General features: G+C 24.4%; 2 protein-coding genes across 2 annotated transcripts; both read right to left on the bottom strand.

Annotated features, from left to right (window-relative positions):
- Nucleotides 1-4,791: 4,791 nt before the first annotated feature.
- OCT59_006322 (uncharacterized protein) lies at nt 4,792-8,852 on the bottom strand (the record flags this gene model as incomplete). Its single annotated transcript, XM_025313865.2, has 6 exons — nt 4,792-4,983; nt 5,065-5,235; nt 5,318-5,474; nt 5,548-5,626; nt 5,699-8,753; nt 8,832-8,852. 6 exons carry the CDS (start codon nt 8,850-8,852, stop codon nt 4,792-4,794), a joined length of 3,675 nt encoding a protein of 1,224 aa, XP_025186345.2.
- Nucleotides 8,853-10,658: 1,806 nt separating this feature from the next.
- Nucleotides 10,659-15,451, bottom strand: OCT59_006321 (uncharacterized protein; the record flags this gene model as incomplete). The annotated part of the gene is made up of 8 exons (XM_025313862.2): nt 10,659-10,793; nt 10,868-10,983; nt 11,505-11,565; nt 11,648-11,815; nt 11,897-12,053; nt 12,131-12,209; nt 12,283-15,352; nt 15,431-15,451. 8 exons carry the CDS (start codon nt 15,449-15,451, stop codon nt 10,659-10,661), a joined length of 3,807 nt encoding a protein of 1,268 aa, XP_025186342.2.
- Nucleotides 15,452-16,810: the final 1,359 nt, after the last annotated feature.

Below are 16,810 nucleotides of genomic sequence, written 5' to 3'. Positions count from 1 at the left end.
TGTATTCTCGTAATAAATAAATATATGAAATATATTGATAATGATTACAATTTTTATCATATAACAAGTTCAAGTCTAACATTGCTTCATGATACATTTTTAATTCTACATATACTTTACATCTAACAAAAAGTAGTAATTCACTATCTTTAATACTAGAAATTTGATTAATTTTTATTAATATACTATTTAATTCTGTAGAATTATTTTTATTCAGTAAATATTCCAGATGAAATAGTCGAGTTTTTGCTAATATATCATTAAAATCGAATAATTCTTTACATATCCGCCGATCTGCGGAATTAACAAAATTCGTCTAAATTAAGGAATTTGACAATAATTTAATAAAAATTAGGTAAATTAAGTTTCGCAAAAATGATCACACTTGTGCTACATGATCATATGACAGATATCAAGAAATTACTTCAACAAAAAGTAGTGTTAAAAAAATTTTTTTCTTTCGTAAACTCCCTATTAAACTCCCCATCAACTCCCCCATCAACTTTTCAACCAGTTTTTACATCAAGTAAGTTGAGAATTTTTGCAAGTATATTAGTAATTATTTTATATTAGATACAACTTGGAGCTGTTTTTTTTTTTTTTATAGTTTATAGAAAAAATTTATTTAGAAAGCAAAATTATTCAAAAAAAATCTTTCAATAAATAAATAACTCTAAATATTAATAACAATGTTTTAGCGAATTTAGATTATGTATTGATTAATTGTTTAATTAAAATCTATTTGATATTTATTATTAATTATTTTTCAGTTAATTTTTTTTCGTTAAATCATTAAATATTCTGGATTTTGTAAAGTTTTTCTTTTGTTTTTTTTAATAAACTAACTTTATAATATTTTTTTCCTTTTTTTTCTAGAAACTCCTTCTACTGGTTTCGGGTTGAAGTGGTAAATATTTTGGGAGAGGTCTTTAAAGTTTTTTTTATATATTTATTGACATTTTTTCTTACGTAGGAACGGGTTTTGATCGATTTTAATCGGTACTGCGCCACATAATTGATGATCGGCAAATTCCGCAAATCGGCGGATATGACACTTTTCAAATACCATTATAGTATTATCAATATCTTTTTTTGTATAATAAGTTAGACACTTGAGATAATATGCTAAATTATTTAATGGATCTAATTGTATAACTTTATCAAGATCTAATAAAACTTTATTATAATCTTGAAGAGTATAATATGCAATAGCTCTCTTATTTAAATTATGAGTATTTTCTGGATCAATAATATTTGCTTTTGTAAAATATGATATAGATTTACTATATTGTTTCATAGTATTACATAAAATTTCGCCATAATAGCATAAAATTAAAGAATCATCCTTGTTGATATTTAGCAGTTTATCTAACATTTCTAAAGCTTCTGAATATACATGCCCCTTTTCATAGCTATATGCAATATTCTTAAGACATAAAGAATTATCTGGACTATTTTTTAATGCAAAATTATAACTACTATATGTATTATAATAATAATTACAAAATAAGTAACTATTTCCATGTCAGAATATGTAAATATTATTATAATAACGATATATGAAAGATAACATTGTCAATTACGAGTAAAATTAATATGTTGAATAAATTTATGAAAACATAATTATCTTTGATTAAAAAAAAAATTGTCTAAATTTCTTCCTTCGTATTATGAAAGGTTGATAAATTAATAAATATATGAATCGTTTGACGATAAGAGCACTAAAAAGATTTCAAAAATGTGGTAAACTTGAAACCGATTTTTTACGTAATTCGAAATTTTTTTATAATACTGGAAATAAAAAATTAAATGAATCCGTTGTTAGGATATTTATACTTACTAGGACCCAGAAATATATATATAGGGGTCAGGTGGCGAAAAATTTTTTTACTATGAGCTGTACGCAGAGACTTTTTATATTAGTAGTACGCATAATTGACACCTGATATTGAAAATCCTGCAAAAATACGCAAATAAAATTTCAGACATTAAGTTATTAATTATATTATCATGGCTTCTATATTATTTATAAAACCAAATACTAATTGAAAAAATAGAATTTACCATTTTTTTAATAATATTTTTCTAAAATTTCACTTTTTAACCCTCAGAAATTTCTTTCAATTTATACTAAATATTACAATGCGGTTAGTGCGTACAGTAAATATATTATATATATATAAGATTAGCCAAATTTAGGCCAAAAATACGCAAACTAATTTTTTACATATAAAAATTTTGATAAAAAATACGCAATCTTGATGACCTAACTATAGATGAAAAATTCTAAAATTGTATGCAAATCAAAACTTTACTCCGTCTAATTCCACTATGATGGCGACGCATCTGTGTACCCTACCCCTGTATATATATTTCTGGGTCCTTACTTACTCATTTTTAAATATTATATGTAAGAAATTTTTATAATGAAAATTTTTTTTTATTAATAAAACAAAATTTGTTTCACTAAATTTTATTTTTCTAAAAAAGGAATCAAACTATTGAACTATTTTCGCCACATCTTATATAGAATTTAAAATGACTAATAAATAATTAATAATAAAAAGTATGAACAATAAATAAGGATTACTTGTACAAATAATGATTAACTTACCATATTGGATTTGATATAAATATATAATATATTTTGTATTTCAGTTATGAGTAATCATGAAAAGACTACCAATTAAAGACACTTCTATCGTCTAGAGATTCCACGTAGATAGCTCTTTGTAAATAAGCATCCCACAACATATATATATATAGAAATGAAGTAAAAGAAAAAATATAAATAAAGTAATACCTACTTTACCTACTTTGCCTTGATTTTTATATTGATCTTAGCGAATCATAGGTTTTTCATAATGAATTTCCCGGTATCTTTGCGATGAATTAATTTTAATAATTGTTTTCTAAAGTAGTTTCTTACTTTTACTGGATTATTTTAAACATTTATTTATAATTTCTGAACGAACTTCACACAGTTAGCCCGAGCACAAATATATAGGTGTAATTAAATATCATTGTCTTGAAACATTTAACTTTTAATACATATAAAATTAACAATTACTTTATAGTAATTTAATTAAAAAGATTAAAAATCGATATTATAATAGTTAATTAAATTTTTTTCGAATGAAAGTTCTTACCAATAAAATAACCATTAGTTACATGAAAATATTCATTATGTATAATATTCCGAAATTCCAATAACCCTAATACTTTTATTTTATAGAGAGTTATAAGTTAATAATTTTCTTTCCAACAAATAAGGATGAGTCCAATAGTGTAACTTATAAGTATATTTATGGAGTTTCTTGAACTTATACCTTGACTTGAGCTTTTACGCCAAATTGAAGGCTGGTAAAAAAAACAAATACTTCACCAAATAATAACAACTTTATTTCATATTAAATGTCTTTCAAATTAAGAGGAGTAATTTAAATTTACAGTACTTAATCGATCCATTTGAAAGGGTAACTAATTTGTAATAAAATTTGTCAATTGTCATACACCATTTAAAATAAAGTTAAGTTGACCAAAATGCTACTATCTATATATAGTATTTACTGTATTATTAATTTCTTCTCACATAGCTTGATTTATTCTGCAAACTTTGCCAAAGAATTATAATAAATTCAAGATAAAAATATAAATGTGTAAGTTTGCATTAGAAATTTAACCTTACTAAAAGTGGAATTTAATGTTCCGAAAGGGTCAGGTTAAACCTGGGTTATTGATCTGACTCATATTTAGGGTTGGGTTGAGGTTAGAGGTCTGCATTGACCACTATTTTACAACCTGGCCCGGCCCGCACTTGGAAATTAACATAAAGTGCCCGGCCTGGCCCGGCCCGGATTTAAAATATCAAAAACCCAACCCGGACCGGACTCGGACTTTTATTATATTATTTTGTTGTAAAAACAAAAAAATTGGCCAACTTAATTTTGGTCAGTTTAATTTCGGCCGGAATTAAGACGAATCCGGGTTTGACGAAACTTCATGTGCCAGCCCGGACCCAGCCCGGGTGAATTTTGAAGAAAATTTGCTGGCCCAAACCTGGATCTGGGTCCGGGCCGGGTTAGGGTTTCCGGGTTCCGGGTCTCGTTTGCAGACCTCTAGTTGAGGTCGCATATTTTGATGACCCGTGACCTCGACCCACGTCGAGTCAGTTATACCTTACTTTGACCTAGCGACCTGACTTTTTATTATATATTATATTTTAACTAAAAATTTAAGCTTTTTTATATTAAATACAACTTGACGGGTCGAACTTGAGTTATCAGAATCAGACTATAATCAGATCCAGGCCGTTACTTTTACACTCAGGTAGAGTTCGAATATACCAAAAATCTGACCCGACTCGACCCCTTCAAAACACTTCAATGTATGTAAACATATTATTAACTAAAATTCCTTACGACTATATTTACTAAAACGTGTTGTAATTAAATTTGTAATATATAAATTTTTTTCGTGATGAACTGATTATCACATTAATGCACGTTTTTACATCATAAAATGTTAACATAAATTAATTGTTTAACGAATTAATTCATTAATAAACTTTTTATAGCTTTTTTAGCTAATTTATACATTTGTGCTGTGAAAGAATTTAGAACAGTTATGTAGTACTAGTAATTAATTGTCTAAAGAATTAAATTAATATTGGTTTATTATTTTAAAGTTAAAATTTTTTTATAATAAATAAAATGAATTTATTAATTTTCAAATATTACAAATTGAAAGCAAATGAAAAAAATAAAACAGTATTAATTTAAAAAAAAAAAGTTATAGGTGGTTAATTATATCTTTCAGCTCAAGTAAGTTTTCCATTTCTTTTCTTGAAAAATATTTATCTTTAAAAGTTTCTGGAACATTTGGACAAATTTTATGAAACTTTGGTAATAAATCACCCATGCTAGGAATATAAGTTATCTCTTCAGTATTACAATACCAATATCGTCGAAAATAATCTATTTGCTATATGAATAAATAACAATGCTGAGTTACTTAAATCAATTTTCTTTTAAATAGAATGTCACAAGTAAAATAGAAATATACCATATTAATAGAACCATTTATTTCAATTGAAGGTTGTACATAAACTTCATATACATTTATTGGAAGTCGATATTCAATCCAACCTAATCCCTCAAGTTTTAACACATCTCCATATTTTAACACATGTTCATAATGTATTAGTTCAGAATCCTTATGATACTGTTTAGAATACTATAATAAATCCATACATTAATTAAAAATAACATTTTTAATAATAGTAAAAAAAAAGATTTTAGCAATTAATAAAACTTACAGTGCCTTTAATTATAAATTTTATAAAACAATCTTTATTTAGTATTTCTTTAACATTTATTTTCCAAATAATTCCATAACATTTCATCTGAAAATATAGCATGGGCAAATTCAAATAAAGCTCTTCATTTTTTGAACTTATTATTTTTTCTGATAAACTAAGAAATTCAAAGTTAAAAATTTACCTCAATTCTTGAAAATTTTAAATGAATAATAAATACATTCATTTACCTATTTATGCCATTTTCTTGAAGTTGATGAAGTTTGCTATTTAAATTTACCAGATTTGATATTAAATAAACTTGTGTTTCTAAATAATTTATTAATCAATAGATTAATTATTAAACATTATAAGAAATTAATAAATTAAACATTCTCTTACTTTCATACATGTGTTTACTAAATTCATTAACAATTCCAAGTTCAGAAAGATCATTATTGTTATTAACATTTAAATATAACCAAAAATCTGTGTATTCTCGTAATAAATAAATATACGAAATATATACTATATATTGATAATAAATATTATTTTTATCATATAACAAGTTCAAGTCTAACATTGCTTCATAATACATTTTTAATTCTACATATACTTTGCATCTAACAAAAAGTAGTAATTCATTATATTTAATATTAGAAATTTGATTAATTTTTGTTAATATATTATTTAATTCTGTAGAATTATTTTTATTCAGTAAATATTCCAGATGAAATAGTAGAGTTTTTGCTAATATATCATTAAGATCTAATAATTCTTTACACTTTTCAAATACCATTATAGCATTATCAATATCTTTTTTTGTATAATAAATTAGACACTTGAGATAATATGCTAAATTATTTAATGGATCTAATTGCATAACTTTATCAAGATCTAATAAAACTTTATTATAATCTTGAAGAACATAATATGCAATAGCTCTCTTATTTAAATTATGAGTATTTTCTGGATCAATAATATTTGCTTTTGTAAAATATGATATAGCTTTACTATATTGATTCATATTACATAAAATTTCTCCATAATAACATAAAATTAAAGAATCATCCTTGTTGATATTCAGCAGTTTATCTAACATTTTTAAAGCTTCTGAATACATATGCCTCTTTTCATAGCTACATGCATTATTCTTAAGACATAAATAATTATCTGGATCATTTTTTAATGCATCATTATAATTATGATTTGCATTAACATAGTAATTTTTATAAAATAAGTAACTATTTCCAAGTATTATATATAAGTTATTTATTTTAGCCTTATAATCTCTTGATTTTTCTAAATTATTTATTGCTTCATTATAGTTACTTTGCCAAAAAAATATTTCTCCACAAATTAAATAAGCAATTGGTTCTTTTGGTTTTAAATTAATGGCTTTCTTCAAATAGGAGTGTGCTTGTTCATAATTTTTAAGACATCTATAAATATAACCTAAAATGCATCTTAAAGAATAACTTTTAGGAAAAAAATTTAAAAATTCTTTACACATTGATTCAGCTTTCTCATAATGTTTTTCATTTATTTCTTTTATAATATTTTGATATGTTGGATGTTGTTTTTTTGAATTTCTTGAAAGTATTGATGATAATGATATATTTGAATTTAATTTAATAATTGAATTTACAGATTTCTTCTTTTTAGATATTATAAGATCAGCTTCTGAATTATCTGAATCATCACTATCATATATTTGATCTGAATTTTCTAATTTAATTGGAGGTATAATATGTCCAGATTCAGAAAATTTAGTATATAAATTTTTATAAATAGAACTTTGTGGTAAATATCTGATATCATTTTCTTCAATTTTTTCTCGACATTCAGGACATATTTTTTGTTTTAATAATTTTAAATTATTTAATGATAATGTATGTTGACATTTTAAAATACATAATTGATCCTCTGGTTCACTACTAACTGGACAAGTCATTTCATCTGCTATAATATCTATAATATTAGAATTTGATGTATTTTCTCTCTTTAAATATGAATTTTGATTCAAACTTTTTCCTTTCCCTTTTCCTTTCTTTTCTTTTCCAATATTTTCACTTAAAATTTTTAAGTCTTCAAGATATTTTTCTTTAATAAATAATAATAAATTTTGAAATTTTTCTGAAAAATCTGATGATTTATTATTTTTATTTAATTCTTTTATATATTGATCAAAATCATCATCAATCATTGAAAACATTTTACTATCAATATTATGTAAATGTAATAATATTTCAACTGCTTTAAATTGAATAAAACTACTTGGAGCTTTATTAAGTGATTCAATTGCTAAGTAATAACAAAGACCATATGTGGCAGTTCGATTAGACTTTTGAATAAGGTTTTGTGCAAGATCCAATATTCCAAACCATAAGGTATGTGGTAATGCAATAGGTTCATTTCCAGCAAGATCATTTAAGAAATTTCCAGTGTTTTTTAAAGCTTTAGTAACTTTATTTGATACTTCATCAAATTTTGTTTGAGAATCTAAAATAAATTTATTAGTTATATCAATCCATTCTCTTTCCAAAAAGCTCCAAAAATATTCCATTAATACCAATTCACAGAATTTTTTACTAATTATCATTTCAGTACCTTCAGACCATGTAAAAAGATTATGTTGAAACATCAACATAATTCTCCAATCTACATAATAGGATGCTACAGGGTATTTAAAACTTAAGCCTTTACGTATTTGAGTAAGCATTGATAAGATTGAACAATTATCATTTGGAAGAGCAACTCCTGCCACTGATAAAATTCCTGGGGTAATATTCAATGCAGCTTTAAGTAATTCTTTAGTTCTTCGTATAATTTCTTGAAACCAAGTTTCATCATCACGCAAACTATGTAATGTGTCTCGTAAGTGGATTAATAAGAAGTCAATGTTATAATTACGCTTTTTGGTGATAATTTGGTCATCTTGATTGTTGTCTTGTTGGTTAAATTGGTTAAAATTTGATTTAAAATTATTATCAACTCCTATTTCAAAAACTTGGGTCGTTTTACGATGAATTTCTGCAAATTTTGATAAAGAATTATAAACCTTATCTCGAAGTTCTTTACTAAGTACTATTGGCGAAAAGCATATCCGTTCTAAGACCGTTACCCAAGTTCTTAAATGTAACTCCAATCTAGTCACACTTTGTTTTGCATAAAAATCGAATGGGGTCGGATCCGCCAATGCAACCAAAGTATCTCGAAGAATTTGAGGTGAAAATTCATTTTGTAAATTTTCAAAAAGTAATTTTAATGCATACAAATATTTTATGTTGGTCAGTCTATTAATAAGTTCTTCTGCCTTTTCATCGGGAGTAGTAAATCCATCCTCTTCTAATTTTAAAAGAATACTATTATTGAAGAAGTATTCATGTGAAACCGTTTTATATGAAAAAACAGAGTCGTGAATTTTTGGAATAGTATTGCAAGAAGAACTTCCGTTCTACATATTTATAAAATTATTATAAACTCAATTTCTAATTAATTAAAAATTTAATTTTTATTTAAAATTATAATTTACCAGACTTGAACTTCCTTCCATATTTTTTTTTGTTGCAAAACCTCTACTGGCGTAAGATTTTTAGGATTAATATTTTCGTTTAAATGTAAGTTTGTACAACTGCAAGTTGGCGTAAATTTAACATTGTAACAAATGAACTTATTTAGTAAGATTTGTGCCTCCAAATAGTTGCACATCACTATTCAATGATATCATTACTAATATTGTGGCGTAGTGTCAAAGTGTGATGGAATAAAATATGTAGGTCCAGCATAAGTTTCATGTATTTTATTTAAAATTTTATTAATAATTATTCCTTCTAGTCTTTGGTATAGAAAAAATTGGGTACTATTTTTTTTTTTAATTTGTGTAATTAATGTGAAACATTATTAATAAACCTCGCCGATCTACAGGATCGGCCTAAAATTTAACAAAAAAATGTGACGGTTATGTTACGTGATCATCATCATCTTAAAGACTAGAGGTTGACGTTCAGTTACAGTTAATTAACCGGTTAAGGTAAGGCTTCTCAAAAAATTGGTTAACCTAGTTAAAACTAGTATTTGGACTATAATTCCGGTCGGAGTTATATAATGTTAAATAATGCAGTCATAAGTATGCAACTGCGGTCATGTGTTTTCATTTAGTACCAATTTTTTCATTTGTTTAACGAAATTAATGTAATCCTATAATTAAATAAGAATCAAATGGATACAATTTATAGCCAAAAAAATTTAAATTAATTAACCAGTATTTGAACCTATTGGTTAACTGGTTAATTTAGGGAGAAGAACTGGTATTAGGACCAGTTTTAACGGACTTTGGTCCAGGACGGACCGGACCGGATCAGGGCCGATTATATAAAATTTCTCATCAAATAAAAGGATGACAAATTTCATATTATTAATCAAATTTCATTTTGAAATATCAAAAATTTTCGTATATCAATATTATTCGATTTCTTATGATGTTTTTAAAAAAAAGTTAAAGTATGGAAAATAATCTTTTTTCATTATTTTGTGTTACATGATCGACGTCAATTTATTTATATTACAACTTACAATGGTATTATTTTTTTTAATAATTAAATAAACACGAATTTTTAAAATTTTGTCAAAAATGGACCAATATTTTTATCCTTAAGCTTTGAGATTTCATTTGACTCATATTTAGACAGTCATATTTAAATTACAATGAAAAAAGGTAAATCAATGTCAAATTTTTAGTGCGGCCTGTCTTTGCTGATCAACCTAACTATACCGCTGTTGTAATGTAAATAAAATAAATTTGAAAACCTTAAGAGGACCGGCCTAAGACCAGTCCAGTCCTCTGTTTGAACCGGACTAATTCAGCTCTACTGGTTATTAACTGATTAAGGTTTTTTTTGAATGGTTTCTACCTTTACAAAAGACTAGTATGATTCAAGGATCGTAAACTGCGGGATCTTCATAGGAACAAATATGGTTGTTGAACAGAATTATGATTCTTTACTATCAATATAGGATTTTTTGATAGCCATATGATGATTACATGAATTTTAACCTGCGTTATTGTATATGATTATGACATGAATTTTACATACATTAAAACACTATATTGTATATGATTATGATGTTAATTCATTTTGCATTATAATAGGTATATAATTACAATAATCCTAATACAATAATTACATCATAATTAAATAATAAAATTCATTTAATATATTACTCCTTATTATTCTTATCATGTGATTCTTCCAAACAAAGACTTGATAGTTGATACCATAAAGTATCATCGCTTTATTGAAGACAGTAAATTGGAGAACCGTTATAGGATCAACATTTCCATTTCTTTAAAATCAATCAACTAAAAGAAAGGATTAATACATCCATAATAATCTTTGTATAACATAATTACTCTAATTAATACACAAGATCGTTCATCAAGATTATCAGCATCTCGCTTTGTCAACTCATAATGTGATAGTAGTAACATCAGCTTCTAAACATACAGTACAGTAAATTGAATAGAATCATAATAGTTATCATGATGCTGAATAATAATACCACACATACTTCCTGGTAAACTCTTGTAATTTCAGCTAATAGATTTTCTACGGAAAGAGTAGTTGATAATTGCTCTTGAACTTTAAATTTTTTACATAATCCATGAACTTGAATGGATAAAATTCCTAAATTTAAATTTATAATAAATAAAAAAAAAAATTTTAAAAAATAAAAATAGGCATAATATTATCAACTACCAAATAAAATTAAAAATCGTTTTTGCAAAATGTAATTTCATTTAAATAATCTGAAAATAAAATATTAATATAAATTAATCGTATAACAAATTAATTCATTAATAAGCTTTTCTAGCTTTTTTAGCTAATTTATACACTTGTGCTATGAAAGAATTTAGAAGTCATGTACTAGTAATTAATTGTCTAAAGATTTAAAATTTTGGTTTAATTATTTAAAATTGAAATTTTTTTATAATAAATAAAATGAATTTATTAATTTTAAAATATCACAAATGAAAGCAAATGAAAAAAAAATGAAACAGTATTAATTTAAAAAAAAAACAGTCATAGGTGGTTAATTATATCTTTCAGTTCAAGCAAGTTTTCCATTTCTTTTCTTGAAAAACATTTATTTTTAAAAGTTTCTGGAACATTTGGACAAATTTTGTAAAAATTTGGTAATAAATCACCTATGTTAGGAATATAAGTTATCTCTTCTTCATTACACCCATGTCGAGCATAATCTATTTGCTATATGAATAAATAATAATAATGAGTTACTTAAATCAGTTTTCTTTTAAAATAAAAAGTCCCAAGTAAAATAGAAACATACCATATTAATAGAACCATTTATTTCAATTGAAGGTTGTACGTAAAGTTCACCTACATTTGTTGGAAGTTGATATTCAATCCAACCTAATCCCACAAGTTTTAACACATCTTCATATTTTAACATGTGTTCATAATGTTTTAGTTCAGAATTTTTATACTGTTCAAAATTCTACAACAAATTTATACATTAATTAAAAATAACATTTATTTTAATAGTAAAAAAGAGATTTTAGCAATTAATAAAACTTACAGTGCTTTTAATTATAAATTTTATAAAACAATCTTTATTTAGTATTTCATTAACATTTATTTTCCAAATAATTCCAGTATACCCCTGCTGAAGATATAGCATGGGCAAATTTAAATGAAGCTCTTTATTTTTTGAACTTAATATCTTTTCTGATAAACTAAGAATCCAAAGTTAAAAAAATTTACCACAATTTTTAAAATTTTAAAATGCATAATAAATACATCATTCATTTACCTATTTATGCCATTTTCTTGAAGTTGATGAAGTTCACTATTTAAATTTACCAGATTTGATATAAAATAGACTTTTGGTTCTAAATAATTTATTAATCAATAGATTAATTATTAAACAATATAAGAAATTAATAAATTAAATATTCCTCTTACTTTCATACATGTATTTATTAAATCCATTAACAATTCCAAGTTCAGAAAAATTATTGTTATTAACATTTAAATATAACCAAAAATCTGTGTATTCTCGTAATAAATAAATATATGAAATATATGAAATATATTTATAATAATAATAATTATTTTTATCATATAACAAGTTCAAGTCTAACATTGCTTCATGATACATTTTTAATTCTATATATACTTTGCATCTAACAAAAAGTAGTAATTCACTATCTTTAATATTAGAAATTTGATTAATTTTTGTTAATATATTATTTAATTCTGTAGAATTATTTTTATTCAGTAAATATTCCAGATGAAATAGTAGAGTTTTTGCTAATATATTATTAAGACCTAATAATTCTTTACACTTTTCAAATACCATTATAGCATTGTCAATATCTTTTTTTGTATAATAAGTTAGACACTTGAGATAATATGCTAAATTATTTAATGGATCTAATTGTATAACTTTATCAAGATCTAATAAAACTTTATTATAATTTTGAAGAGTATAATATGCAATAGCTCTCTTATTCAAATTATGAGTATTTTCTGGATCAATAATATTTGCTTTTGTAAAATATGATATAGCTTTACTATATTGATTCATATTACATAAAATTTCTCCATAATAACATAAAATTAAAGAATCATCCTTGTTGATATTCAGCAGTTTATCTAACATTACTAAAGTACTATTGTATCTATTATATATAAATAAATCCCACTTTACATAGCCATATGCATTATTCTTAAGACATAAATAATTATCTGGATTATTTTTTAATGCAAAATTACAATTAACATATGCATAAGAATAATTTTTATTAGATAAATAACTATTTCTAAGTATTATATATAAATTATTTATTTTAGCCTTATAATTTTTTGATTTTTCTAAATTATTTATTGCTTCCTTATAGTTACTTTGCCAAAAAAATATTTCTCCACAAATTAAATAAGCAATTGGTTCTTTTGGTTTTAAATTAATGGCTTCTTTCAAATAAATGTGTGCTTGTTCATAATTTTTAAGACATCTATAAATATAACCTAAAATGCATCTTAAAGAATAACTTTTAGGAAAAAAATTTAAAAATTCTTTACACAATGATTCAGCTTTTTCATAATGTTTTTCATTTATTTCTTTTATAATATTTTGATATGTTGGATGTTGTTTTTTTGAATTTCTTGAAAGTATTGATGATAATAATATATTTGAATTTAATTTAATAATTGAATTTATAAATTTCTTCTTTTTAGATATTATAAGATCAGCTTCTGAATTATCTAAATCATCACTATCATATATTTGATCAGAATTTTCTAACTTAATCGGAGGTAGTAAAATATGCCCGGATTCAGAAAATTTAGTATATAAATTTTTATAAATTGAACTTTGTGGTAAATATCTGATGTCATTTTCTTCAATTTTTTCTCTACATTTAGGACATATTTTTTGTTTTAATAATTTTAAATTATTTAATGATAATGTATGTTGACATTTTAAAACACATAATTGATTCTCTGGTTCACTACTAACTTGACAAGTCATTTCATCTGCTATAATATCTATAACATTAGAATTTGATGTTAGTTCTCTCTTTAAGTATGAATTTTGATTTAAACTTTTTCCTTTTCCTTTTCCTTTCTTTTCTTTTCCAATATTTTCACTTAAAATTTTTAAGTCTTCAAGATATTTTTCTTTAATAAATAATAATAAATTTTGAAATTTTTCTGAAAAATCTGATGATTTATGATTTTTATTTAATTCTTTTATATATTGATCAAAATCATCATCAAATATTGAAAACATTTTACTATCAATATTATGTAAATGTAATAATATTTCAACTGCTTTAAATTGAATGAAACTACTTGGAGTTTTATTAAGTGATTCAATTGCTAAATAATAACAAAGACCATATGTAGCAGTTCGAGTAGACTTTTGAATAAGGTTTTGTGCAAGATCCAATATTCCAAACCATAAGGTATGTGGTAATGCAATAGGTTCATTTCCAGCGAGATCATTTAAGAAATTTCCAGTGTTTTTTAAAGCTTTAGTAACTTTATTTGATACTTCATCAAATTTTGTTTGAGAATCTAAAATAGATTTATTAGTTACATCAATCCATTCTCTTCCCAAAAAGCTCCAAAGATATTCCATTAATACCAATTCACAGAATTTTTTACTAATTATCATTTTAGTACCTTCAGACCATGCAAAAAGATTATGTTGAAACATCAACATAATTCTCCAATATACATAATAAGATGTTACAGGATATTTAAAACTTAAGCCTTTACGTATTTGAGTAAGCATTGATAAGATTGAACAATTATCATTTGGAAGAGCAACTCCTGCCACTGATAAAATTTCTGGGGTAATATTCAATGCAACTTTAAGTAATTCTTTAGTTCTTCGTATAATTTCTTGAAACCAAGTTTCATCATCACGCAAACTATGTAATGTGTCTCGTAAGTGGATTAATAAGAAGTCAATATTATAATTACGCTTTTTGGTGATAATCTGGTCATCTTGATTGTTGTTTTGTTGGTTAAATTGGTTAAAATTTGGTCTAAAATTATTATCAATTCCTATTTCAAGAACTTGAGTCGTTTTACGATGAATTTCTGCAAATTTTGATAAAGAATTATAAACTTTATCTCGAAGTTCCTTACTAAGTACTATTGGTGAAAAGCATATCCGTTCTAAGACTGTTACCCAAGTTCTTAAATGTAACTCCAATCTAGTCACACTTTGTTTTGCATAAAAATTGAATGGGGTCGGATCCGCCAATGCAACCAAAGTATCTCGGAGAGTTTGAGGTGAAAATTCATTTTGTAAATTTTCAAAAAGTAATTTTAATGCATACAAATATTTTATGTTGGTCAGTTTCTTAATAAGTTCTTCTGCCTTTTCATCGGGAGTTGTAAATCCATCCTCTTCTAATTTTAAAAGAATACTATTATTGAAGAAGTTTTCATGCGAAACCGTTTTATATGAAAAAGCAGAGTCGTGAATTTCTGGAATAATATTGCAAGAAGAACTTCCGTTCTACATAATTATAAAATTATTATAAACTCAATTTTTAATTAATTTTAATATTTAATATTATTTAAAATTATAATTTACCTGACTTGAACTTCCTTCCATATTTTTTTTTTTGTTGTAAAAGAATTGGCGTAAGATTTTTAGGATTAATATTTTGCGTTTTAAATACAAGTTTGTACAACTGCAAGATGACGTAAATTTAACGAAGCGTCGAAGCGTCCATTCAAAAATGAACATATTTAGTATGATTTGTGCAACCAAACAGTTGCACATCATTATTTATTGATATCATTATCATTACTAGTGTTGGAATAAAATTTGTAAATTGTAACTCCAAATACCTGATACGTTTTATTTAAAATTTCTTGTAAAAATTATTTTTTTCTTGTTTGGTCTAGTGTACTATTTAAATTTTTTTTTACTATTATTGTGAAACATTATTAATAAACCTCGTGATCCTAAAATTTAAACAAAAAAAACGTGACAATCCTAATTTAAATTGCATCACGTGATCATTTTCGATAAGATATGTTTAATAAATACGTATAAACAACTGAAGGTTAATAATAACCTTAATTGAATTTTAAATTTTTAATAGTTTATGTTATAACAGAAAATTTCATGTTTGTTGCATATTAAGTATAATAAGTAGCCATTTTTTTTTTGTTTTCTAAGTTTATTAACGCGTAGTGAAGTTATAAGAAATCGGGAAGGTTTAACTTTGTATGATTTTATTTGTTTGTTCTTTTATACAGTATCATATTTTAAAGGATTTTAAGTAGTACCAATATTTTTATTATTGTTGGTTTTAAAATTGGACTAATTTTATTATTCAATAATCTGAGAGTGTGGAAGACTTTATTTGACCTTCTTAATTTCTCATTAATAATAATTTCTTAGTAAAGTATTATTTTGGTGTAATTACATCTAATCTAAATTATAACCTATAAAAATAATAAAAATAATTTTTTTTTTTTAAGAAAAATAAAATAGTAATTACAAAAACAACTAAATAACTTAGCTAATATTATGAAAATAATGTCATTAGATATTATTCAAATAGAGCTTTTACTTCACTTAACTTAATAAGATATCAAAATACATTTTGCGTACGCTTATTATCGTACTATTATCGTACGTGGTGGTACTGTTCACTAATCATTTCCATAATAGTTTTTGACTTTAATAAAGAGGATGATACGATTTTACAGTAAGGACAATTCTGTTAATTGGCGAACATATACGGTAAATATTATTATAATAACGATATATGAAAAATAATTTTAATAATTAGACGAGTAAAATTAATGTATTGAATAAATTTAATTAAAAAATTCATCTAAGTTTCTTTCTTTCTTCGTGTTATGAAAAATTGATAAATAAAGTGAATCATTTGACGATAAGAGCACTACCAGGATTTCAAAAATGTGATAAACTTGGAGCCTGATTTTTTACGTAAAT

The sequence above is a fragment of the Rhizophagus irregularis genome, chromosome 14 (genome assembly GCF_026210795.1).
Source record: "Rhizophagus irregularis chromosome 14, complete sequence".
Classification (NCBI taxonomy): domain Eukaryota; kingdom Fungi; phylum Glomeromycota; class Glomeromycetes; order Glomerales; family Glomeraceae; genus Rhizophagus; species Rhizophagus irregularis.
Note: the sequence above shows the minus strand (reverse complement) of the source record. Positions and strands in the feature narration are given on the sequence as shown.